General features: G+C 48.0%; 2 protein-coding genes across 17 annotated transcripts in view; both read left to right on the top strand.

The window, feature by feature from the left end:
* Window positions 1-245: 245 nt before the first annotated feature.
* LOC121589860 (nucleolar protein 12-like) lies at window positions 246-1,929 on the top strand. The gene is made up of 3 exons (XM_041909071.1): window positions 246-874; window positions 979-1,299; window positions 1,383-1,929. The coding sequence occupies exons 1-3, from the start codon at window positions 556-558 to the stop codon at window positions 1,832-1,834; spliced, it is 1,092 nt and encodes a 363-aa protein (XP_041765005.1). The 5' UTR covers window positions 246-555; the 3' UTR covers window positions 1,835-1,929.
* Window positions 1,930-2,120: 191 nt separating this feature from the next.
* LOC121589851 (mucin-12) overlaps window positions 2,121-27,452 on the top strand; it is a 37,565-nt gene continuing 12,233 nt past the window's right edge. For 5 of the 16 annotated variants that reach the window (XM_041909050.1, XM_041909054.1, XM_041909052.1 and 2 more), the window contains exons 1-10: window positions 3,430-3,586; window positions 19,144-19,701; window positions 19,990-20,189; window positions 20,839-23,139; window positions 23,225-23,364; window positions 23,435-24,042; window positions 24,121-24,249; window positions 24,327-24,453; window positions 24,536-24,663; window positions 25,080-25,192. In XM_041909050.1, the coding sequence (XP_041764984.1) occupies window positions 19,547-19,701; window positions 19,990-20,189; window positions 20,839-23,139; window positions 23,225-23,364; window positions 23,435-24,042; window positions 24,121-24,249; window positions 24,327-24,453; window positions 24,536-24,663; window positions 25,080-25,192 (3,901 nt within the window). In that variant the 5' untranslated portion in view covers window positions 3,430-3,586; window positions 19,144-19,546. The other 11 variants (XM_041909042.1, XM_041909039.1, XM_041909049.1 and 8 more) reach the window with 11 other exon arrangements.

The raw sequence follows: 27,452 nt of genomic DNA, 5'->3' as shown, positions 1-27,452 counted from the left end.
TTGTACTGTCCAATCTAGTGGTACAACCCTGTCCACTCATGAGCGACGAATGTTTTTGGACGAACGAGTTCGTCGGTACGGCTGAATAATAGTCGTAGTCGGATCGGAGTCGGGGATGCGCTCCAAAGAGCACACCACTACAACAAATTTCAAAGCAGCCCTGAAAACCCATACATGCCAGGCAAAAACTGTCGGGCGAAAACGAGCTGTCAACGGATGAAACCGCGTGGGTTTACAGGGTTCACCAATCAATCAATCATTTTACGATCATTTGCACTGTGCGCTCGAAATTTATTGTGATAATTGTGAAGAACTTTTACTGGGCCTGCATTAATTTTCACAACAGCGATATGATCTTTCATACGTCCATTTTTGTGTAAAAAACCGTTAAGTTATATCGAATTTATAGACCATCGCGATATGCAGCACACATCGCAAAATGAGTCGGTCAACCCTGCATTTGTTCCATGTACTGTGGTGACAGCCGGTTAACACGCGGTTTAGTTGATTCTGTTTTGGTAGCTTCTTGGTGAAATAAACTTAAAAAATCTAATAATGAAACTTACAGCAGAGAAAAAGCCCTCCAAGGCAAAGAAAGTCGCGAAGTTAAACAAAGATACAATCGACGAACAGGCGCACGAAATGCGGAAACTTAAGAAGGAAAAGAAGGCCAAGCTGGAAACAGAATCAAAGGAAGAGGAACTAGCCCCAGAGCAAGAGATGGACGCTGCTATGGAGTACGAGGCAAATGAGGAAGAGGAGGACGTTGAGAACGACGATGCCGTTGTTACCAATGGCAAGGGAAAAGCAAACTCAAAAGCTAAGACCCCGAAGGTAAAGGAGGTTAAACAGGAAGCAAAACAAAAGCCAAGAGGTATGTCCAAGCGAGCATGATGATCATTCCGAATTTAAAGCTTTCATTTCGCTTCGTTATTTTAAACCGATATTATCTTCTTTTATGCACAACGCATTCGGCAGGAAAGGAATACACCATCTTTGTTGGTAACCTTCCCAAAACGACCAAGCAAAAGGATCTGCGAGCCATGTTCAGCAAGTACGGCGCCATACAGACGATTCGTCTTCGGACGAATACGGGTTTGAAAATGTTCAACAAGAAAGTGCTGTCAAAAGTGCCTTCCCTGAACGCGTACGTAGTTTACGACTCCAAGGAGGAAATGGAAAAGGCCTGTGAGCTGGACGGCGAAATGATGAGCAACAATCGCATCCGCGTGTGTCCGGCTGACAAGAAGCAGATTGGCGACGCGAAAGCGACCGTCTTCGTGGGAAATATAGCCAGAGGTAATGTGGCGTTCCGATGGAAAGGAGAAGAGGTAACAGCACACACGAAACCTAACCAAACATATTCTCCCATTCCCACGCAGGCACAACCGATAACGATCTGCACGAATTCTTCAGCCGCGTCGGGCCGATCGAATACGTCCGGCAGATCGGGGACAAGTACGTGGCGTACGTGTGCTTCAAGAAGGGCGTCTCCATCATGAAAGCCCTGAAGCTGAACCAGGAATCGCTGAACGGTCGGCTGATTCGGGTGGAAAAGGTGGACACGACGCGCACCAACGTGAAGCTCAACAAGAAGGGACACGTGGTGCCGCGAAACCGGCTGCCCGCCAGCCCGGGCGCGAACACGGCCGCTGCACCAGCGGGGGAAGGCAAGGCGAACAGCACTGGTGGCGGTGCGGGAGCCAAATTCCACGGCAAGGTTGCACACGCGAAGGCCAAGAAGAGCAATGTTAGTCTGAAGAAGGGCAAGGGTTCGGTAGCGCAGAAGAAAATGCTCGCCAGCAAACTGAAGGCAGCGATGAAGCAGAAATAGGCGCAGTAAGGGAAACGGGAAGTAATAAGCAGAATGTATTGTTTAGATGTTTCTCTTTTTCTGAAATATATTGTAATATGACTGCCGATCGTAAATATCATTCGAATCGCTGGGAAATGGTGTTAGAAAATGGAGAAAATCCTTCTTTTTTGTAGCGAAGTAATTTGAATATTTTGTTGTTGTGCGTTATAGCACCACCACACACGCACACACGAAGCGCGCACACTACAAACATCAAAACGCCGGCGCACTGTGTTGACAGTTGCGACTGGTGCACCGCCCAGTGGGTAAGGTGGTTTCTAGGGGGGGGGTAGAGCGTGCATTTCTTTTGTTTACATTTTTGCTACTCCCTGTCCGGCCAAGGGTGTATGAGTGTGTGTGTGTGCGTGCAGAGCGGGAAGCACCAGGGCCGCGTACGAACGAGACAGCAGTCGCACCGAGGACAGCGAAAGTGAAGCCAGAGTACGAAGCAAGGCTCCGCCAGCAGCGGTTACGGCGCTACGGACGGAAGGTCTGGACCCGGTACCGGACCGGTTGATGGGTGGTGAGTAGGTGGTGCTACAGCGTTGTGCGTTCTTTAAGCCATCTGGGCCATGGTAAAGCTTGAACCCAAAACAACACCTTCAAATGGGCAAAAGTTCTGTCCGTCTATTTGGGAAGGGGTGAGTAAGTCATCCACCCCCACTTTCCGGGCTAGGATTTCGCCGTGCGGAGGCGTTTCCCCACCCATGAGTGTGACTGAAATGCAACGTCGGTGTGCATGTGTTTGTGTGTGTGTGTGTTGGTGGTGTGTGTCACCCGTCGCCCGGTTGTTACCTTCGCAACCGAGTCCACCGCCAACGCGCGTCATCGTGCGCCGTCTGTATACGCCTTCTGCCCACTCTCCGCGCGGTCATTCCAATCCCTCCCGTTCTTTTGTATGGATGACTGTGCATGCAGAAAGCTTGCGGGAGAGGGAGGGGGGGTGTTTTGAGCGCCGTGCACACATGTGTTTCCGCTTGCTACCCTTCTGTCCCGCTAGCGTTTGAAAAGGGAACGTCGCTCTCTCTCTCTTTCTCTCTCTCTGCCGCTGTTTTTCTCACAACTGTGGTCTCTCTCGCCCGTTCATTCGCTCGTTTCGGCTCTCTTTTGCAATATCCAACAGCACACTGGGATGCTGCAATACACAAGGGTCATTGTTTTACCAGCCATTTCTCTTCCAAAACAGTACACTCACTTCAAACGCGTTGTACGATTCGTTTAGGAGTTCTCTGGTAACTTCGCTTAATATTTTCTTTTCAAATGCGCATTTTAAACTCGTGATTGCACCCTCCCGGCCCCACAATTATGACCACACACACACCGACACCGCCCTACTGTGCACTCGCTCGCGCTCTTTCTCTCTCTTTGTTTTTGGTTAGACACTCTCTCTCTCCGCGGTTCACGGTGCGCTGGCTGTGTGCATGCATCATCCCGTCCGTCATCGGGGTGGTGAGATCATCAGCTCACCCCCGCGCGCGCACACCCAGTAACAGGCGCTAGTGAGGGGAGTGGGTGGGGCTGGAGGACGAGTCTCGCCTTGCTCAAGTGCTTTGCTACGATTTGGGAGTTTTCAGTCCACTTCACACATCCATCGGAAAAGGGGCCCTGTGCGTGCGTGTACACACGTGCGTCCGTGCGTGCGTGAGTGTTCCCATCGCGTTGCTTGCTTCCGTTTGGCTCTGCTCGGTTTCAGCTGCATACCTCTGCACACGGTAAAAAAAGCAAAACAAAGTAAGCGTATACATCCCCCCCCCTCCCTCCTTCACACAGCAACGGGCAACGGGCGGAGTTGATCAATTGGTGCGCCCTCTCCCCTCCCTGAAATAGTGTTCGGAGGACGGCGATGGACGATTTTAGGGGTAAAAGGGTCGTTTTTGTTGAACAGTTACGGTGCTGGAGCACTTTTGATGGATTTACCAAACCGTGGTCGTGCGGTGTGTGGTTCCTGCGCTTCGCTTTATTGGTGTGTTGTGAGTGCGTGTGGGTTTTTATTTTTATTTCGTCGCGGTTCATTAGCGACAGTGTTCGTGCGTGTATGTTTGATGTAGTGCTCCGAGATGAAGGCAAGAAAAAGACCGAGGGAGAGAGAGAGAGAGAGAGAGAGAGAGAGAGAGAGAGAGTGAGAGAGAGAGTGAGAGTGAGAGAGAGAGAGAGAGAGAGAGAGAGAGAGAGAAAGGGAGAGAATAGAGCCGTCGTAAGGCAAATGAAGGAAATCGACTAGGAAATCTTCCTTCTAACGAATAGTTTTCTCAATGAATGAGAAATGCACATCCCTGATGGTACGATCTTCACACAAATACTCACACACAGCCGTGTGGTTGAGTGTAAGCCTCGCTAACCTCACCCTCAGCGATGTGTGGTAATTCTATCGTCGATAATGTGACGATCGAGACTGTTACGAGGGGGGGGGGGGGCTGTCTTCCCCTTTCAATGCCGTGGCGCGCACGAAGACGATGGCTGCGGTGCGGTGACAGCAATCACGATCGCAACGTGCTGCTGTCCGGAGACAGAGAGCAAAGGGAAGCCGGAACCGGACGGCCATGGTGTGTGCGCGAAGAAGCAGTTGCTCGTGCTAAAAATACATGCCTACGCATAGATGCGTATGTGCGTGTTCGTGCGTTTCGGTGCGGCTTTTGGCTCCCCTTGTCCTGCGCCGGAGAACGGTGAACACCCCACCAACACGATCTGTGTCCGCCCACGGGCCCAGTGGAAGTTCCCCTTTTTTGAGCTGCTGCTCTGTTCTCTTCCCTCGAAACACCCTCCTCGACGCACACACACACACACTGGGTGGGAAAGGGGAGAAGGGGGTTTGTCATACAATAAAGAAGAAGACCAAAACGGAAACTTTATACAGCCGTCTATAATTTGAAGGGAAAGTGAGATGTGTAACTGTGTTACAAAACGATGTCTTCGCCCGTCAACGGACCATTTACCTTTAAAAAACGAACATTTTACGCTGAAAAATGATAAGAAATAATGTAAGCGCGCTTGTGCCAAACAGTGATAAAGGTCCACTTACCCTGTGTTTATGTGCAAACCGTGCTTACGTGTGTGTGTGCACCGGGGCAACCGAAAATGGCGAAACAGTGCGTCCGATCCGATCGTCGCAGCAGGCCGCCGTGGTGGCAGTGCAATACGTGGCCCCCGGGGTGAGCAGAGCTGTGAGCAGCAGCCCAAACCAGACAGTTCCGCGAGAGCGAAGCTGTGCGAGATGCTGACGAAAAAGCGTGAAAAAGTGAATTTCCCAATTAGAATTTGTGAGAAAACTGTCCAATCGGTAGCGGTGTAATCAGCAAAAAGCAAAAAGTGAATTTACCAGCTAGAATTTGTGAGAAAACTGTCCAATCGGTAGCGTAAATCGGGGCTGTTGGGAGTGTTTGAATTTCGTTTCCCTTCGAACAAACGTAATGGAGTCGCCTTGTACGTATGGGGCGTGCGGCGCGTATAAATAAAAAAACCCATCACGACACACATACGCACACATACACAGCTAGCACAACAGGCAATACGATCATACATCATACACGCACGGTAGAGGTGGAAGAAAATGCAACATAATTAACTGCAAACTGCATGGAGCGCGGCCGTGTTGCGTGTTTAGGGCAAAAAGTGCATCTTACTCCATCTCTTGGGCCCAAGCAATGTGACGGATGAGGGACAGGGCCGTTTTTTTTGTAGTTTCCGTCGGGTGGAGCCCCTCTCCCTCCTCTCCAGCCTTTCGGAATGTGTGTGTGTGTGTGTGTATGGATCGTGTGCCGAAATGGGTTGCTGTGAGCCAAAACTCGAAATCTCTCCCTTTTTCGGTTGTGAAGCGCAACCGATCTCACCGAGGCAAGAGTGAGAAAGAGGGACATCCGTCGGGGCTGTGTGTGTGTGTGTGTGTGTATTTTCCGTGAGCAAAACTGGGGTGGGTTGAGAGCAAAACGCATCTCGCGCGCCGCCGTGGCCACCGCCGCCGCCGCTTGTTGAAGCGCACACACACGAACATTTTCAGGAAATCGAAGAAAACTCAAACCGTTTCTCGGCGTTTATTTTTGGAAATGTGTTTTCTCGGCACGCTCTGCTCGCACGCCCCGGCAGTGTGCAGTGCCTGGCCGATAGACAGACAGAGCAGCAGCAGCAGCCGTAGCCGTAGCAGCGACAGTTCACGCCAGGTTTGTCGGCGATCGGCCGTTCGTTCGAGCGTTCGTGGCGTGTCACTGTGTAGGAAATTGTCACGCCCGGTTGTAGGGGCCAACCTCCGATCGGGTGGTGGTGGTGGTGGTGGATGTAGCTCGGCGTGTTCGGTTCTGTATTAGGGCTGTGCTGTGTGTGTTGTATTATGCGTGTGTGTCAGAATAAGAAAACAGAAATCAATCCGAAGAACAGGGAAGCAATAAAAAGGCCGGGAAAAAGCGCACCAAATACCGATACAGTAGGCTGTGTACGTGTGTTCGTTCGTCCCATCTGTCCTCGTGTGTGTGTGTTTGAATAGTGATGGAAAATCGTCTTCTGGTGTGAAGGATCGGAAAAAAGGGCCGGGCCCTGCCAAATGAAAGGAAGTGTCTACCCAGAATGTTTGTGTGCCTGTGTATGTCCGTGTGTGTATGTAAGTAAGTGGAACACAGTGAAGCCGCCATCATTCCTTTGTAAACGGAAAAGCCAGCGAATGGGAGTGGAGGCAACCGGTTTGAGACGAATCCTTCCTCACCGCAGTGAGCAAAAAAAAAAAAAAACAGGAAAATCTTCCGCTACCGCACGGAAGAGTCGGTGTTGCTGTTGGTGCTCGAGTGAAGTGGAAAATCGGTGAAAATGAGAAAAGCGTACCACCAGATCCACCCCACTTGGACACCGCAGCACGCGACAATTTGCGCGAACGGGTGGTGGGACTGTGAACAACTCCTCCCGTGCCGTGGGGAGGCAATGTAAAGCGGTAAGAAAAATGGAGAGTAAAGAAAAAAGAAAACACACAACCGTCTAGTAGGCACGGAGAAGAAACACACGTACGTATATTATGCACTTCATCAACCATCTTGAATGGAGATTGAAATAGGAAGGCAAAAGCCTTGTTGTTGTTGTTGTTGTTGTCGTTGTTATTGGGGGCCTTCTTTCAAGGGTGAAAAACTGTGCTGCAGCAAGCATGAAAATGGGGAACGAAAAAAAAAGATCACACACAAAATATGATAAAAAAGGTTCCCATTTCTTTTTTTTCGTAAAAATCTTTGCATCTTTTGTTGGAGTTTTTTTGTTCTCCACTCTTCCCTTTGGGAGCTTGGTGTGCAAGGTTTGAGGACACTTTTGCGAGTTTTCCCCTTTGATTTGGCTCTGCTGCGGAACGATCGCTCCCTGGTGCAAAAGATCCGGTTTTCGTTGGAACCGTGTTTGTTTGTGTGTGTGTGTGTGACTGTTTTTTCCCCATAGATGGGTGTGGGTGCCCGATAGCCGTGTGTTTGTGACGGAAGACTCTGATAAACCGCTCGTAAAGCGGATAAATAATGAGCCCGTTTTTGGTCGGTAGGATGGTGTGGTGTGCGTGTGGTGCACTAAGAAAGTTTTTCACTTCAATACGTGGACTGGCCAGGAGCAAGATGATAACCGGCACCGGGGTGGCTTGTAAAGTGTGAGTGTGTAATCAAACAATTAATTAGCATTATCGAACGTGGGATGGTGAGCCGCATACTGACAGTGACATATATTTTGGGTAGAAGAAGGGGGTTTTTCTCCCTCTTCTGCTAGCTTCACACCGCCAGCATATCATATCTGCTGCTTCAGACCGTCGTCGCTGATCGATGACGCCGCTTTTGGGTGGTGCTTTTTAGTAGATAAAGACGAGCAGGCAGGTTTGTTGCTTTTTCTGTCATTTTTGTTTATCCGGCGCTGTATTGTCCAAAGCTCTACACTTTTGGGGGGCAGTCCAATACTCGATGCCCCACCCAGCCTTTTTGGTTGTGGATAGTTTTGTCCTTTGCGATGTTTCCTAGGTCGCCGTATGTCCTTCCAAAAGCAGTGACAAACCTTAAAAGGCACATAATCAAATCATAACGAATGTGTATGCAATCGTGCTAAAAAATGACAAAATGCGAGGGAAATGATAATATACGCCTAAAGTTATGCAACTGCAGGTCAATTTTGGCTTTTTTAGTGTACTGTACAGTTTCTAATCCATTCCAACCGTGAAAATTCCAATTATTTACAAATTATTTCCTGCATTCCAATTTGAAAACTGAAAGAATCCTAAATATATATCCTAAAGCTTACTTGAAATTTGTCATTTGTGGCATTGTTATCATATTTCGTTCATATGCGTGTTATACTCGTCACCGTGACGATGCTTGGACGGGAAAATGGGATGAACGAGGATGGTCAAAAATCGATTTCGTGCAACCCTGACCACATTCCGAAGGATGTCGCCAGACGAAACCTCCACCTTCTTGTATGTGTACATATTGCAGAATATGTATGTATATGTGTGTGTGTATGGTCCATGGTCTCGATCCAATTTCCAAACGGAAGCACCTTTGGGCCATGGGCCGTCGTCCATAAACAAACTCATAATTGAGTCCGGGTCCGTCCTTCAGTCGAGACACACTGTCCACTGGAGAAGCCAGCTAAAGTGTTCGCTCGATTCGATCGTAAACTTTGCTCCATCTGCGGAGTGTGAGCGCATTTTTAAGAGAAATTCAAAATTACCATTTTCACGGGGGACCGACGGGGGAAGGGGGATGCGGGGCTGCTTTTCGATGAAGTCAAACAGCAACAACAATAAGAATAAGGGATGGCAAGGAAAAGAAGCGAGCCTGACATCCGTCGTGGAGGAGGAGTGTGATTTGAATAATTTGTCCTTCGTGTAGTGCATTTTATAAATGAATTTCCGCCAAGCCAACGGGGGGGGGGGGGGGGGGGGGGGGGGGGAGTTGTATTCCAACGAATGATAGAATCTAATTAAATAAAAACTTTTAAATTCCTCTCGGCACAATCCACGCCGGGGGAATGGTGGCTGTCTTTTCGGGTTAAAGATCCGAGCCACGGAAGTCATTCGGCAGTATAAAGTAAAATAGTTTCCGGGCACTAGGGTGGCACAAGTTGTAGGAACTTTTTCGCTGGGCGGCTTGGAGCGAGCAGAGCGAGTCTGTTAGATTACCATTTATTTCCTTCGCTCGCTATCTCAAACGCAAGTCACTAATGCGATTACCTTTGGGTGCGAGAAGTCTAAAGCACGAACAACGAGAGATTGCCAATCAAATCGGACCGACGGCTATGTATTCCGATGGGATTCTTCGGGCACAAGTGAAGTATTGTGAGCTGTTTGACATGTTGTGGGATATTTTTTAAATAAAGTTCGCCTCTCGAAGGCATGAGATCAACGATGATTGTGACATCAGTTAACTGTATTTCGGTATCTGATGGACAAAAGACTAATATTTAATAAAGCTCGTGCTTGTAGAATTTACAGTCCTGGTGCTTGGGAAAATAAGCCCTAAAGTAAGGCTTAAATAAGTCCCGATACATGATTTGTACACAGAAGGAAAAGTCGCTTTTCTTCTTCGTCACAGTTCAGATGAACATTTTCGCTGTCGATGCTACGATGGTGTACGGTTGATAACACAAAACATGGGCCCATTGACACGTAAATTACCATCAACTACTCACACTCATTGTGCTGCTGGTTTCGAATGAAGAGGAATGCTAGAAGGTTTGCTTGCGAAAAGAGGAAAAAACAGCTTAAACCTAATTTCTCATTGGAAAGAACTGTACCAGGGAAAAGCAACTGTTTCGAGCTTGATCGATCGAAATCTTGAAAATTAATCATTTCTTTGATTTATATCGAATTATTCGGTCAATTTTGGAATTCTGTGCATCCAGTTCGAAGTTTAATGCACAATTTATACGACACAATCATGCAAAAAAGCTGAAGCAACCAACAGTTTGCCCATCCCTGGTTAAAAACGGCGCTCGAGCCATGGAGATCGCTAGAAATTGAGACGCTTTCTGCATCGACCCAATCCCGTTGTACTGCCATCCTTGAAGAAACTGCATCAAGGGTCGCCCTTCTGCTCCCGCTGTACTGTTTGCGGATCGTACCATTATGTACCTCCTCCTGATGAGAGCGTCTGTGATAGCTATATACATCCGACGGGGCTATGTAGCTCGGAGTGCACCCGGTTGTTCGGTCTCTTGCTCAACCCTACTCTCTACACTGGTGGTCGTCGTGCCTTATCAGTGCCCTACACATGCCGAGCGAAACCGGGTCGGTCCCTTTTAAGCTTCGATATCGTTCCATTTCAAACAGTGTGCACCCACCCTAATGTACACCGGGTCCTTCAAGAACCTTTGCCGTCTCTCTCACCGGTGTTGTTGGGTGTTTCAGTTCCGGCTCAATTCAGTTCGGTCCGCATTTGTGAAAAGCAATTTTGCCAAGCAATGCATCCAACCAGATGATGAAACGGGTCAAGGGGGTGGGCAGAGGGGGTTGGTTGGAGTATGTAAACGGAAGCTCATTTATTCACGCCCGCTTTTGCAAACTGCCAACTTACGCCGTACTCAATCAAGAGGGAAGGCCGTTTCTCCGGGAAGAATATTTTCGTAAGAAAAATGATGTGAATCGTGATGAAATGTTTCTTACTATAAAACAGGTCGATAACATAATGATAACATTAAGCGAACTGTTATTCGAATTGGAAAACGTAGCAACTAAAGAATGGCATAACTGGGTACAGATTGCACCAGATTTGGTATTAAAGTTCGATTTGATCTATACAGCATTTTCCCCTTTCCATTTCAGTAGTTTTTAGTTTTTTGTTATTTTTTCTATGTGTATCTATGATGCGTCAATGAATATTTGTGTATATTTGCGGCTCCAGATAATTGTGAAGAAGTGGTGGAACACAGTGGAGTGCTTTGGTACATTTTATGAGCGTTTAACAATCCTGTTCCGCAATTGCATCATCTTACTTTGGAACGTCATCCGCTTTGCCCAAATACACATATCCGATCCGATGGCATCTCCCCCCCGCGAGTGGGCATCTCGTACGAGTAAAGCTTTTATGAAGCAGAATTTCTTATCAACGGAACAGTAAAAAAATGCACACAAAAAAGCAAACACAGTGCTTTTCTCCAGCGAGTTCGGTTGGCAAAAACTCATTTCGAAAACGTGTGTTTGCCCAAAGCGAAAGTTCTTGCACACGCTGCGACGATGAAGGCGACGGGTACCGGAGCACTACGGATTCTACCGGGTTTTCTGCTTATCCCCCTTTCCCGGGGGTGGACGGAACGGCAAATATTGAGGCCGTGGCTTGCTCTCCATCTTGCCGATACCGGATATCGGAACACATTTTTATCGCATTCGACGGAGGCAACGCAGCTCTCTCTCTCTCTCTCTCTCTCTCTCTCTCTCTCTCTCTCTCTCTCTCTCGCTCTCTCTTGTTCTTCTCGCTGAGGTAGTTAGGTGGTGGTTGATGGTAAAATTATTTGCTGATGAAATTTTGCAAATCCTCCACTAACCCTACACTTGTCTTTTGCAGCGAATGCTGAGCGCACGTGTGTTTGTTTTTTTTGTGTGTGCTTTCCTTCGCTGTTTGATAGTCTGTGGGTGGGGTTCTGTTTGTGTGTGTGTGTGCATGTGGGCGTGGAAGCTTAAACGCTACTAATCCTACTTTTCCGGTATGGGTGATCTGCTGTTGTGTGCACAAATCGATGCGATAAAATGATCAACGTTGTAATATAATAATGGTGCAAACTTTACCAAACTTGAGCACAACAAATGGACAATGAATTGACTTCTCCGGCGCTGTGGTTTAACAAATGAATAGCGTTTCTGGCAGACCATCTGACACAGTGGAAAGCTGTGCGAATGCCGTGGTCTGTGATTGATGTAATGTGTTTAAGGGTTATTCCTGCTGTATTTATTGTTCACCAATCAATAATACATTACTCAAAATGGTTCGTAACGTCCGTAAATGTATTGTACATTTCGTATAGAAACGTAGACATAGATGGGTGTTGATTATTTTTAATAGTAAACACTCTTATCGTGAAAGATTGAAGCATTCCATGGTTTTAAAGGGTCAAACATGTTGTAAATCTATGTTACTGTGAAGATGCATATTTTCTGGAAATAAAATAATGTATTTTTACAGTATTTTACAAGAACTTTTATCAATATTTCATATATTGTTCCATCTGTATTATTTTATTTCATGTACTGTTTTATTTATTTTTGTGACATAAGGTGCTTGCATCTTTTGCTTGCTTAAACTAGTTAAAGCTAACTTAAACCACCAAAGATGTCGCAAATAATACAACTTATTTGTAAAACGGTAAAAGTGTCAAACATTGGGGCCCTTCACGATTCTAGTCAGGGTCTTTTTGTATGGAGTTTGACAGTTGGAGCCTGAAATCAACACTCCATACAAAACCGCACACAAAACTAGCCTGCAATTTTCAGTCTACATTATCTATAGTCTATATTAGTCTATATTAAAGCTAGAATTAGATTCGAGTACCTGCTCGAAAAATGGCAAAACAAGGTGATGTTTACATTTATCCCAAGGTGCATTAAAGAGATCTGGTGATGGAATCCAGAATCAAAGTGTATGTAGTCCAGGTGGTCTCATAGTATGTTTTTATAACCAAATTTGAATTTTTGTCAGGATGGGTGAAAACTTTTGTTCAAACAAGCTTTCTGGAGGCTTAACGAACGAAACACTCTCAAAATCTTCATTCAGAAGCAGAAGCGATAAAAATCAGCCTTCTAAATACATACTCCTTGGGATAAGCCAACCTTTATATTATACCCACTTTGATAGCTGCTCAAAAACTGCTATTAGATGCAAACAGCTGATAGGCTGTATTTTCATCCTACGACCTAGAAACGGAAAGGGGTCTGTTGAAGCAAAATAATACGATGCTAGGAACTAGGGGCGTCATTTGGTCGGAGCGTAGCGAGAACGGTACACAGAACTATGAATTTCCTTTGTGTGGTAACGAGACAATGTGCACAGTGAAGCCTGCTCGCAAGTGGGATGATGATTGAAACAAAAGACAATTGTCTGCGCTAAGGCGGGTGCGCACTTTAAGTGGCCGATCGGCCCTTCCTAGAATTTTCATCTTTCAGCCATATAGATTTCGAATTACGAGCGTACCCAATTAGTCGAATCGGAAAATTAGTCCATCTCCGGAACTCGATGCGATCGGTCACAAATAAACGAATTTGTCACAGCAGAAATACCCCAAGTCTAAGTTTATATGTTTAAATTCAAAACAGGGTCCATTATCGGAAAATTCTGAAAAACGGATCAATTCTTAACATCACCGAGATGAAAGTTTGAGATGAATAGAAGAGGAAAATTGCACCAAAGTATACATGCATACTTTAAAGAAAACTAAACATTAAAAACGCGCAAACCATATTGCTGCAGGCGAACAACTGGCAAACCATTCCCTTTGTAAGCTTTCGCAACAATTTATAATCAACTCCGCACGGTTGGCAACATCTGCTAATCGAATGCAGTCATCTAGATCATCTATTTTTCACGATTTGTGCTCCACTTTCGCAGCGATTCGCACTACAACAGTAGTCGGTCTATTTGACCCTGCCCTGGCGGCACTACCACGGCCTGGCCACACTCTCCGAGCTGGAGCAGAGAACGCATGCAGAGGAGGAGGGTAGAGAGTTGCTCTCGCTTTACGATACCGTTCAACTGCTCCACCAGCACCGCCCCTTCGGAGAAAAGTAGCACCGGGTGGGGAAGCTGAAAGGAAGAACGCTTCGAATTGTTTATCTGTTTGTTGTTTGTCTGCCGGGGCCCGGAGAGATGGCCTTGGTTGGCTGGTTGGCTCGCTGGAAGCCAATCCGACCAACCGCACGGCACGGCTCACGGAGCAACATTTTCTACGTTTTGCTTCTGGTGAGCTGCTGTTGCTGGTGCTGGTCGCGTTCTGCATTTGCAAAAACCTCAAAACAGTGGCGCGAATCGCGTATCCTTCAGCTACATCACTCTTGTGGCTCTTGTGTGTGCGTGTGTGTGTGCATGCTGTGGCTTGAACGACGAGCAAACCGTGCCCGAGAAGGCAGAGCGCGTAGGCAGTGTGGAAAGGCGTTATTTTGTTTAAAATGTCTGGCCCAGCACAGCGACGAGATTGCTACCGAGATGTAGTGCGCTCCGATCGAGCTCCGATGGGGGGAGCAAAATAGGAAAATAATTAATGTCCCGCGGGTGGTTTGTGGTGTCGAGATGACTTTACTCTTCCACCCCCAATCCCCCATTCCGATCATTGGAACCATGTTTACATAACGCACAGAGTCGTTCGTTGCCTGCCCCTGCCGCAGCGTTTGAAAACGTTAATTGGAATTGAAATTGACGACGCCCACGTGCACGGTGGGTGCCGGTTGGGTGTTTTTGATCACTTTTGTTTGTCTCTCAAATTTTCAGGAAAACCCTACAGCGTTTTCCAGGAGTTCTCATAGCTGTGGGACACTTTGTTGGATCCTTCTTGCTTGAAATGAACTTAATGTATTGGGAATTGGACTCTATAGCACCTTTGTTGGACAAATCCAATAGGAACTTTCAAGGAGCCTTCCAATAAGGGTGCCATAGAGTCCAATTTCCATCATACGTAGTTCACTTCCCATAAGAAAGTGTCAAGGAAGTGTCCCGCAACTAAGAAAACCTCTGGAAACACTGTATAGATCCAATTATGTTTTTTTAAATAATTACTAGCTCAAAAAACTCTATGGTTCTTCAGTTTTTCACCTACAAGTGCACATTTTCCTTGTTACCGCGGCTGACTGATACGTAATGGCGATCATTACTGTTAAGAGTAGGCTCCTCCATCGGTGTGTGTGGAGTGTTCGTTTCGTTTCATCTTTTCTCTTTTCTGTTCGTTTCGTTTCATTTGCCCATCCAGGCGTTCGCCCGCACTGGGCCAGCCTCACGATACCATTAAAACAGATGCTCATGCGTGAAATAAAGTAATATCATAAAAGAAGGCGAAACCAAAATTCACAACACAAAAACCAATACCAAAAACGGGAAACTGTGCGAACGGATGATTCGGTGGTTGTGGTACGAGGTGGTGGTAGACGTGCGCTCGTCGCGCGTAAAGCTGTTTGCATGTGATGCTCACGCGTCACTAATGACATCGGCATTGGGCTTCCTGCCAGACGCGCAACGGCGAAATAGGAGGGCAAGGGTGGCAAAATTAAATCACTTCACAAAACACCACCACACCACACGGTTTCGGGGTTCTCAATAGAGAGCGTGAAAAGAGAGCTGGGGTGTGGGTGGGGCTTCATCATTATGCAATAGGAAATTTTTAACTTCACGCAAATGTGTACCACCAGCAGCAGGGTGTGTGTGTGTGTGTGTGGGTGTGATCGTGACAAATGAGGACAAATCATAAGCGCCTGCTTGTGGGTGGCTTCCCGTATGCTCGTAGCGGGCCCTACAAAACCGGTTCGGTTAATGATGTTTTAATGAGGGAATAATATTGTTCATAATATATGAAGCGATGGTACGTTTGTGTGTGTGTGTGTGTGCAATGGTCGCGATGTAGGTTTCTGTTGCTCTCGATGCTGATGATTTGTTCAACAGTATTGCTTATTCTAGAAAACTCAGTCATCGTTTTCAACAAACCCAAATCGATTAATTATCGTTACCACAATTTAGGTAACCAGATCGTCTAACAATTACATTTCGATGCCGACCATTCCCATACAACCGCAATGGAAAAATAGGGCACGTTGCCAGAAAACTTTCCAGTGTGTACGTGTGTGCCTTCTAACCCTTCGTTTCGTTCCAACTTCCATCCCCTTTCCCTGTACGGCTGCCTCTTGTGTGCTTGAATAATTGAATTTAATTATCATTTCATAATAATCCCCACTCGATGGGGCGCCATCGGAAGGGAAAACTCCCCCATTTTCCACCCAATCGGTGGTAAAATTAATCTGCAAAACAATTCAATGTGGCACTTTAAGCTTCTCGTTTTCCGGAAAGGGTCAGGGGTTTGGTGAAAGTTTTCCCATTGAGTTTTAATTCTATTCTAGAGCTGCTGGAAGCTACCGCGATGGAGACGCATGGTACTTCACCGGGAGTAGGCGTTACACCCACTGCGAGTGGCTGGATTTAGTTGTGTGAAAGGTGTTATAATGCTTTATAATTTTAGATTTACTTGAAAATTTAACAAATAATGATACTGTTCGAAGTGTTTTGGTATACAGTGGCTCGGAAACATCACAACAAACAGCTTTAAACTAAAACACACCGCGACGCTGTTCATTCATTTTCAGCACCCGCAACATTACGCCCACCATTACGATTAAATTGCGTTTTAAAATCAAGTCTCTACTTTGTAATGCACGGCCCTAACGAACGATATTAAAACGCTCGGACGATCGCAAAGAGGCGCGAGACACATTCAGCATCCTTTTTGTTGTCGCACACACGGTGTTTTTTTCTTCTCTTGTTGGCACACTGTCCATTGAACTCGGCTGCATTGCGTTCGCCGTACGAGGACGCGTGGGGAGTGAAAAATGTTGGGAGAGGGGGGAGGGGGCAAAACGTTGAGTTGTGAGTGTTGTTTTTACGGTGTTTGTGTTTCAATTCGTCCCTGAAAAAAGCACAGACCAATCAAGAGTCTGCTTTGTTCGTCTTAGTTAGCCATCCAACATGTCTTACATTGTATACGTGTATGGAATGATTGTTGCTCAAAACTAAAACAGAACATGGTTTTTCCACAATAATTTGATTAGGAGGCGATGAGTTAAATAAAAAACTTCAAAAGAATTAACAAAAATCATAAAAAAATTATTTCTGCTCAAATTTGTGCTCTTCCGCTCCTGCATTGTGGACCCTCTCATTGAGTGAGCATTCCAACACATAAAAGCTGCTTTTGTGTTTTTTTTTCTGCATTTTTCAAACACGAACGATTTTTTGTTCATTTTTGCTTGCTTGATCGTCTCATAGGCCTGTCAAATAGTGTCTTACATGCGCAACACTACGTACATGCCGACAAGATGTAAAAAAAAAAAACTAAGTAAGTGTGCGTGATAGAACACTGAACCGCTCGCCGCTGCACTCTCTCTCTTCTGCTTTCTTTGACAAATATTTGTCTCTCACCCCGTGGCGCCTCCATTCGATAGTGATTTTCGTGCCGTGCTCTTTTTGTTGTTGTTTTATTTTACGAGAGGAAAATGAGCGATTCCATTTCTCAAAGCGACCGCATTGTCGCTCACGGCACTCACAGTTGATCGTTTGATCGTTCGCCGTCTCATCTTTGCCCCTCCCCCTCCCCCGACGCCTTACGCATGACGAAGAGCAGCAGCAGCTGCTGTGTGTGTGTGTGTGTGTGTGTGTGTGTGGGGGGGGGGGGGGGGGGGGCTGATGGAGACGAACCCTCTCGCGCACCGTTCGGAAATCTCTCTCAACACAAATGGCCCACCAGTTGGGTGCGCACTACGCCAGCAGTGGTACAAGTTTTTTCCACCGCTCCACAATCAGTTCGAACTGTGTTGCGGCTCGTTAGCTCGCTTCACGCGCGCGCGCCTTGTGTCAGTCAGTGCCGGTTATCAGCCGCAGGTAATGGGGTTTTCAGTGAATCAGGTAGTGTTAGCGTTACCGATCATTTTGTTACGCTCCCGTGCTTAGTGTGGAAGGAGATATGCGGCACCAAACTGCAACTTTGCTGCTCAGCTGGTAGAGCATTGGTGAAAATTAGCGTGTCTATGCACGCCATTTTCGCTTCTCCAAGCACTCCTGCCCCGTTTGCTCCCGTGCGCCGCTGGATGTGTGGGACGGATGGGACAGGGAAATGATCACGCTCCCATGATGGCGGTCCAACCGACCGTTGATCGCAAAATGGCGGATCTGGTGGATGTGTTTGTTGCCTCCTGTTGCAAAATGAAAATATTTCGGTCCTCCGTGTGTCGCACACACTCTCTCTCGGGCGTGCGGTCTTGGTTTTTGTGTTTTATTTTCCTTTATTTTCATTTTTTTCTCTCTCTTCTGGTTTCGTTGGTAAATCCAAATCCACTTTTCCGTGGACATTCTGGTGTTGTGTGCACATGCCAGAGAGTCTGTGTCTGTGTGGCTTTTGGGGATGGGATGCGGAGCGCTGGTGTTCGTTAGTTCGCATCTACAGTTGCGAGGATGGCTTAGGGTGAATGTCACAACCGTTTCGTTTTGCGTGTGCGTGTGCCGTCCATAGTGTTTGAAAAGGAGGGAGGGGGGGGGGGGGCTGTGATTTCGTTGCGTTTTGCGATGCGAGCAAAGTGGACGAGCATCGGAGACAGAAGACCCCAGGAGAGGTATGGCAGGCAGAGGCTAGAGCGGTTTGCCCAACTGCCAACTGCGGCCAACATTTGGAGATGCTCGTCTGTAACGTCGCGGCGACGCGACGGTCGGTCACGCAAAAGCTTTCGACGGCGAAGCCGACGAAACCAATCTATTTATACCGTACTTAGTAACACACAGCGGCACACGCGGCGGCCCGCTCTGCATACATTTGGCCATCGATAGCATCGTTCTCGGCCGATGGGAATTTACGGCAAGCCTAGTAGTTGTGGGGGTTTTTTTTTCATCATTCGCAATCGAAAACTTTTTCGCCCGTGGTGTGCTATTGAAATAGTTTGGGGGAAGGATTGTCAACCATAAACGAGTTATTAGATCGATCGTACGCAGTGAAATGGAAAGTGAGTGTGACGAGCAAGAAGATTGGTCGGTCGGAATCAAGAATCGAACTGCCGATCGATAAGTGTCTGCTCCGGCAGCCAAACCCGTTTCGAGTGACAGAACTGTGTGGCAGAGGTTAGTTGTGAGTTTGTCCTTGCCCCGGCTGCAGACGGACCTTCGTACGGTTAAGTGTGTGCGTGTGTTTGTTTGTGTTACGTAGAAATGAATGTGCAAGATCATTCAAGGACCTAACAAAGTGCGTATAATACGGAACTCGAGGAGAAAATTGTTTAAGAAAAACGGCAAACCCTGCCTTGGTGAAAGTTGGTGAAATATAGATTATTGTCCACTCTGAGAGATTCCTAAAAATGTGCACGAGTAAAATTAAAATACAAATTGTGAAAAGAACGAGGAAATCTGTAACTAAACCGGTACAGTTCAAATAAAAAGTGACAAATAGACTGACGAAAAAGTGGAAAGATTGTTTTAACGGAAACAATCGTACATAGTGAATAGTTCATTACCTTGTAGAGTTACGTTATCTTATTTCTCTAGTCTATTTTAAACCGTTTTAAAGACATTTTCCTTGTTTTCTGTACGAGCATTTTTAAACTAAATCATCTTTTCTTATCCATTTCGCAGATTTTAGCACTAAGAAAACGGGAACCGCTTAACTAAAGAACGTGAAATTTGTACATTGTTTGTTTGTCTGTCCTGTATGCAAGCGTTCCTTCCGTACGGTGTGTGGCCTGATATTTATGAAACAGAACGCAACGCCCCACACTGTAGTGTTTTCTCGCCACCATCGCCGAAAATTTCGCATAAAAAAAATCACTATTAGGTAGTGGTGGAAGCTGTACCACGCAACACCACGGCGAAAGAAGAGTGTGGGAGCGGAAAAATTGTGCACGTTTCCGACCAAAATAACGTGTGTGCGCGTGTGTGTTTGGATGTGTGTAAAGTGTGTGACGTGACTGTGTTAGTGGGTGTGATTTATAGAGACTGAAAACTCACAGCAGCAAACAACACACACGCTCGCAACAAAATGGTGATAGGCGAGCAGGTGGAAGGCGGCGAGGCGATGCCTCCCTCGCCCCAACAGTTCCCGCCACAGAAGGCCACGATAGAGAACATCATGAGCGGCATAGAGAACACCGGTGCGGTCAAGATGAACAATCATAGGAAAAAGCTGCGCCAGAGGTTAGTACTGACCGAGGGGAGCAAGCAATCAAGTTTTTCCTCCCTTTTTTTTGTTTTTTTTTTTGGGAAAAAACTTCCTATCCACGACACTAAAACTAAAAGCAAAAAAGTTGTTCAAACCATTCGCCGAACGATGGATTTAATTAAAGTTTTGAAAGGGGAAGGGACCTGCTTTTATTTGCAATTTAATGTTTTCTGTATGGTTCGTTCATTTCAAATGCTCTCTCTCTCTCTCTCTCTCTCTCTTTCTCTCTCTCTCTCTCTCTCTCTCTCTCTATCTTACGCCAGATTTGACATAATAAAAAAGCTCGGCCAGGGCACATACGGTAAGGTGCAGCTCGGCATCAACAAGGAAACGGGACAGGAGGTGGCCATCAAGACGATCAAGAAGAGCAAGATAGAAACGGAAGCAGATCTCATTCGGATACGGCGCGAGGTACAGATTATGAGCTCGGTCCAGCATCCCAACATAATACACATTTACGAAGGTACGTTTACGGTAAGGTAGGGCAGGGAGGGAGGGAAGGAGTAAACTATACACCACAACGGGGGCCCCCGCTGCTCCAATTATGAAAGCCCGCTCGGAGGTCTTAGGGCAAATTGCATGAGCTCGAGACGCAAACACAATTAATTTTGCTCAGTACGTCGCCTATCCGCCCGAGTACGATAGCGGGCAAAATTGGCTATACGCTGTGATTAGTACTGATAACGAGGAAGGGAGAGAGATAGAGGAGAAATTGAGCTGAGATTTGCAAGAGTGAATATAGTGCAGAGTTTAATTCTTCTTGTTGTCCTTGTGGATAAAGTCAGTAGTCAGGCTACGAGGAGATGCGGTCTCCGTCGGGAATAGAACACGTATGCGGCCTTGTAGCAGCCGGCTCGTCTATCCAATGGAATACTGGCGTGACTCGTACAGAAGGTGTTATAAGGCCCAATAAAAGGCTGTTTGATGGTGGAAGATTTCGCTACAATGGGTGTTTTTCATTACAATGGGTAATTGTTGGATAATTTTGTGTATGACACTCGAGAGCTTCCACAAATAGCGGCTTCCGATAAAGTTTTTCCCTCTCCATCGCCTTTACATTAATGTTTTTTTTTCTGCTTCTGCTTTACAAATTCACCCCCTCTACTCGGCAGTATTTGAAAACCGCGAAAAGATGGTGCTAGTCATGGAGTTTGCGGCTGGGGGCGAGCTGTACGACTACCTGTCCGAGCGCAAGGTGCTGGCGGAGGAGGAAGCGCGCCGCATCTTTCGCCAGGTGTCGACCGCGATCTACTACTGCCACAAGCACAAAATTTGCCATCGCGACCTGAAGCTCGAGAACATCCTGCTGGACGAGCACGGCAACGCGAAGATCGCAGACTTCGGCCTGTCGAACGTGTTCGACGAGCAGCGGCTGCTGGCCACCTTCTGCGGGTCGCCGCTGTACGCGTCGCCCGAGATCGTCAAGGGCACGCCGTACCAGGGACCGGAGGTGGACTGCTGGTCCCTGGGCGTCCTGCTCTACACGCTCGTCTACGGCGCGATGCCGTTCGACGGTGCCAACTTCAAGCGGCTGGTGAAGCAGATCAGCCAGGGTGACTACTTCGAGCCGAAGAAGCCGTCCCGTGCGTCGCCGCTGATCCGCGAAATGCTGACCGTGTGTCCGTCGCACCGAGCCAACATCGAGCAGATCTGCAACCACTGGTGGGTGAACGAGGGCTACGAGGAGTCGTGTCTGGATCTGGCGGAAGAGCTCGCCAACCAGACGCCGGTCCGGCTGGATGTGCTGCTGTCGCTCGCGCCACCGTCGGTTACCGCCGACCAGCTGCTCGTTGGCAATGGGCAGGAGGACGCGAAGGCGAAGGATCGCATCCAGCGCAGCCACTCGATGGGTTCGATCGTCGAGATGGGCGGTACGGAGGCGGAACGGCGCATTCTCGATATGGTGGCGGCGGGCGGTGAGGCGGCCCTTATGCCGTCGCCCACGCGCACCATCACACCGGCAGAGGCGGCGACAGCGGCCGGTGTCGGCAGCCCGCAGGCGCAGACGAAGCGCAAGCTCGAGACGACGGTTTCGACGGAAAATGCAACTGGCGCGGTCAAGAAGAAGGATAAGGCGGACCCACCGTCCCCGGTCCAGGCCCGCATCCCCGAGGACATGGACGTGGAGGAAGCGGCCGTGGCGCGTATGCCAACGCAAGTAGCTGCAGACGAGCAGGCGGCCGAACCGGTCCAACCGACGGCGCAGGAGGAGGCCACCAAACCCACCGACTCGACGGCGCAACCGAACGAGAGCAAGTTCGAAGCGCAGGAAGTGCTGGAAGACCTGCAAAACCTGGAAAACATGTGCGACGAGCTGCTGCTGGAGGCGGCCCACACCCAACCACCGCCGTCCGAGGCCGGCGCAAACGGAGCAACCGAACCGCCACCCTCATCGCCGCCCGTCAAAACCGTTTCGAGCGTGCGGGCGAAGCTGGAAAAGCTGGAAAAGGGTGAAATCGGCGCGAAACCGGCCGTCCCGTCGTCGACCGCCCCCCTGCCCACGGTGCGCAAGGTGTTTGGCAAGAACAAAACGACCGATCTCACGACCGCCATCAACGAGGTGAACGCGCGGAAGGGCGAACCGGCACCGTTGGCCGGCAGTGCGCACCGTTCCGCCAGCACCGTGGAGCGCAAGAACAGCCTGCCGGACGAGAGCCTGGCGCGGACGGCCGAACGGCGCAAGTCGCGCATCCTCGAGACGGCGGAAAAGTTCCAGCAGCTGAACCAGCAGCAGCCGGGTGGCGGGGATAAGTTTAAGAAGTTTGTCCTGCCGGGCGGCGGCGTACCGACCGTCGGCAACTACAAGAAGGAGTTCGAGCGCAAGACTGGGCTGAGCACGTCGTCGACCTTTACCAAACCGCCGGCTACCACCACCACGCAGGCCGCGACCACCGGCGAAGGCGAGTCGGGCGGGTCGGCGCCAAGCACACCGCCTGCATTTGCCGGTTCGGCCAAGAATCTCGCAACCTACCAGCAGCAGCAGCAGCAGCAGGGGACCGATTCGCCACCCCTGGCCACGACCAAATCGGACGACGAGGTGAAGGAAAGCGATTCGAAGAGTTCGGTCGGCAGCTTCTCGCTGGAGGACGCGCGCCGCTCGATGGAGAACTCGATCGCGATGCTGAGCCGGGCGAAGCCGAACGACTCCGCACCGTCCACGCCGACCGCGATCGACCAACTGTGCGCGCGCACCGAGAGCGTCTCGATGATGGAGGACAGCGAGCGGGAGCGCAAGCTGAAGAATGCGCGCGAAATCATCGGCAACGCGATCCCGATCGGGCGGCTGCGCAAGCCGCCGATGCCGTTCGGTGCGAACGGCCGCTCGAAGACCGGGACGCTCGGCATCAACAAGCCGTACCGCATGGGTTCGGAAACGCCCGAGCCGCGCTGCGACACGATGTCCATCCCGAGAAGTACGTGGTCGTCGTGTGTTACCTTACCCAGTACCCTGGTGTAGATGTTATTTGATTGACTTTTTTTCTGTTTGCTTACTTGCAGAAGTATCGATCGGAAGCATCCCGAGCCCGCCCAAGGACGAGACGAAAACGTCGCACGCCGAAATCACGCTCAAGTCGGCCACGCTGCCACGGCGAAAGCTGTCCAAACCGCTCGAACTGCAAGGCGATGCACAATCGAAGGTAAACGACCCATTCTTCCACTCGGCGTTGGGCGTTCTATTCTAACAATTCCGCTTTCTTTCCTTGCCAGCCGGACCACCGTATGCAGCCACCGCTGCAACCACCCGCCTTCGCGCCGATGCGCTTCTCCACCGAGGTGCAGCACCAGATGCCGGATCTGCGCAGTGCGCCGGTCGGACGCGAGCATCCGCCCGCCTTCGCACCGATGGCTCACCAGCACCAGCAGCATCTGCACCATCGGGCCAACAGTCTGGAGCCGCAGGGCAAGGAGCAGCCGGCCGGCGCGGGTCCGCAAAAACCGCCCACATATCAACGGACGGCGTCCGGTGCGTACGGTGGCGTTCCGTCGCCTGCCCAGCTCGGTCGCGCATCGCTCTCGCGCCAGTCGACGAACGAGTCGAACGACTCGGACAATACGCTCTCGCAGGGTCCGATGTCGACGAACGCGTCCGGCCTAATGTCCGGCACGGTCAGCACTAGCGGCAGCACCACGATGCCGATCAAGAAGAGCCCCCGGGAGTACATCATACCGATCGCGGTCGAGGGCGGTGGTATTGTGACGCCGCGTGCCAACAGCCTGGAGCCGTCCGAATCGAACGCGTCCTCGACCGGTGTGCCCGGGGCGGCCGGTGCTGGGTTCGGTATGAAGCCGCGCCTTGGCCGACCGCGCCGTTTGGGGTAAGTGCGTTTGGGGGACTTTGTGCCAGGTGTGGTCTTGTAACTGTAATGTTTTTTTCTTTGTTTTTTTTTTGGTAGCTCCCTGCTGTCGGAGCATGACGGTGAGCCGGGCGACATTACGTCCTTCCCACGACTGAACAGGCATACCTCGCTGGGACGTGAGAGTGATACCGAGGAGCCGAAATTCCACATGATGCATCGGCTCAGGTGCGTTGCAACTTCACGCGCCACATCGCACACAAACGCCCAACAGGTCCTGAATGCTTTCCTTACTTCTTTTGCAGGAGCACACGACCATCGAAGAGGGGCACGGCGGACCCGAACGATTCGGCCAGCTCGGGCGAGGAGGACGACGACGATGGTTTTGAAATACTGACGGCGGAAAACCTGTTCTCCACGCTGCTGTCTCGCGTAAGCGCAAAAACAGTCAAACCTGGCGCATGGCAATTGCAACTAACTGACCCTTTTTCCCCCCCACGTTTCCGCCACCCAGGTTCGTGCACTAACCAATCGTCTGAATGTGAACGATGTCAACTCACCGCGCTTCCCGGCGTCACGCTTCATGAGCAATCTGCGCCAAACGCAGGCACCGTTCTGGCATCATCAGGATCCGTTCGGCAGGTATGTGTTGGCATGTTGAGTTGATGGGGGAGCCTATCTTACCACTTATCTTGGAGACGTTAGCATTAGTTATATTCTAAAGCTCGGGAGTGAACGGAAGGTTCTTTTGGGACCGTTCTAAAAACGTAACCGTTTGATAGAAGTTTTGCCACACACTTTAAACTCTAGCGAAACCTACTTTAAGTAGAAGCGAGTGACATACGAAGCAAAGGTTTGTGATTATCCGTCCGTCTGTTGTTCAACTAAACGTATCTGTGCCGGTCTATAAACATTGACAGTTCATTCATCTTCCATCGATTTCTTTCACCGTTTGAATATTTTGTGTTCTCGATTCCATTCAAGCGTCATCTGATGTAACGAACCCCGTTCTGCCCTAATTCAGCTCTCATACTCTCTTTCCCTCTAATATCTAATAGGAATCTCGCCGACGGAGGCAGTGCGGCCAACGCCTGGCGGCACAGCATGTCCCGGGACCTGAGCACGGACATCGATTCAATGTTTTCGCGTAGCGGAGCCACACTTCCAAGAGGTGAATATAGTAGCCTTTTTAAGTAGTAGGTTGTCATTAGAGCCGAGAGACGTTTTTTTTTATTATTGCACACCCATCCCCGCCTGCCCAACCTGCTGTTTCAATGTTCTTTTTCAATGTTATCGCTCTAAATTGCCAACTTAATCGACTCCCTTTCTCATAATTGGGGAGCTCATCTCTTCCCGTCTCATGTCGCGCATACTCTTTAGCTGTCCTTTTTTGTCATCACCGTTAGCACTCACTTCACGGATTTGATGGTTTGCATTCAACCGGGTTTTTTTGACTATCTTAACGATTTCCTTTTTGTTTATTATTTTTTTAATCTCAACAACGCGTGCGTTCTTCCAACCACACCCTCACCACCCCTTACCAACCCCCCTTACGTATTTGCAACCTTTAGAAGCACAAGTTCACCGGCGCGAAGCAAAGAATCGGTTTAAATACGTACTTTGACGGTTTTCCTTTGTGCAACTTCTAGTTCTCCTGTCTTAATTTAGCTTAGCGAGCTAAGTGTTGTAAAAAAAAAGCGACCGCAACAACGAAACAGCAGCGTCACGGGGAGGGGTTTCGATTTTACTGTTTCAATTATTCTATCATGCGTTTTACATTAGCACTTCCCAATGGATTAGTGTGTGATGTGAGTTTTGTTTGGTTATCGTGTTGTTTTAATTCTTCTCCTCCATACAAACATACATTGCTGCGCTTATACTGTTTTGCACCTTCCGCCTGTTCTTTTGAGCGATATACAAAGCAAAAGGAAACTGTGTGGGTATGTTTTCTAGTAAGAGAAGATTCGTTGCAACTTCCTCGCGCGTTCCAATACAGTTGGTAAAAATGAAAGAAAAATAGAAACAAAACACACACAAAAACAGAGAATTAGACAAAGCGAACAAGGGCAGATGTGCGTATGAAATGAGAATACGATGCGACGATACAGAAGAGGGAAAGTAAAAAAAAGGAAAATCATTCATCACATCGTGCAGCGTGCGTGAATCGTGTGTGATCCGCTTTTACAAGTCTTTGTTATTTTTCTTCATTTTCCGTTCAGAGCCCCTTTCTAGAAATTAACCGTGTTTTTTTTCCGTGCACTAGCTTTTAATGACTGTTATAAGTTAAGGTTATTGATTTTCAAAACCAATCGAGCATACAATTTGCTACTACTTCTACTACTACTACTACTACTACTATTACTATTACTACTACTAGTGACTGCGAACATATGAGCGAAAAAAGGTAGTGTTGTTTGTTTTTATTCCTCCTTTTTAATAGCAATACTGATAATATTCACTTAATAGATATGGTTGCCATCAACATTGTTACAAACCGATAACACATTACTGCATTGCAAACACACTCCAAACAAAGACAAACAAACAATAAATACCAGTTATAACTATCAACAACACTCTACAAGGATGGAGCAGGAGGAGAAATATCTTTCTCTCTCGCTCTTTTTTCCTTTCTTAGCCTGTTCAGCCGGTAATAGCAATGCAATTGGCAAATCACTACTCTCACTACTACAACACACGTAATACGATATGTTGCTGTACTTATTCACTGTTTTTGATTGTTGTAGTGCCGTAGAAGTGTTTGTTGTTTTGTTTTTTGGAGTATTTTTTGTACTATGGTTGTTCTTTCTTCTCTCGAATATATTATTACTTTTATTTTTGCACTCACACACACACACACGCCCACACACTGAACTGAACACGCGACAAAATGGAAAAGATAAATGTTCCAACCTTCATCGATAAAATGAGAGTTGATAAAAGGGAGTAAACAGTCTAGAAACAAAGCAGAATACCTTCAACAACAATAAAAAATAAACCTAAGAGCAGGAATATGAAACATTATTGCAACTACAGCAACTACATCAAAAATAAGTAGGAGATAAAAATAAGAGCAGAACAAAAAAAAACCATAAACGCAAATCAAACAAATCAATACAGGGGTGCTGATGAGATGGGGGAGATAAATGACTATAAGTTATTTAAGCGAAACTATACTATTGAACGGAATGATGCTACACTGTCAATTAAATAAAGTAATAATGTTTGTTGAAATAAAAAAAAATACACATTTTCTTTTTTTTTTTAATAGTTTTCGCCCAAAACAACATTTTCTTTTCCTCCCGATCCCCTCTGGAAACTATTTTATTTTTCCTCTTTGTTTGTTCCTTTCGCGCTAGCTCGTTCCATTTTCTCCCTAGTTGAATGTTTTCTTGCACATTTACTTTACCCTCTTAACTTTTCTTCTCCGT

The sequence above is a fragment of the Anopheles merus genome, chromosome 2R (genome assembly GCF_017562075.2).
Source record: "Anopheles merus strain MAF chromosome 2R, AmerM5.1, whole genome shotgun sequence".
In the NCBI taxonomy this organism is placed as follows: domain Eukaryota; kingdom Metazoa; phylum Arthropoda; class Insecta; order Diptera; family Culicidae; genus Anopheles; species Anopheles merus.
This window is presented reverse-complemented; position numbering and strand designations above follow the sequence as displayed.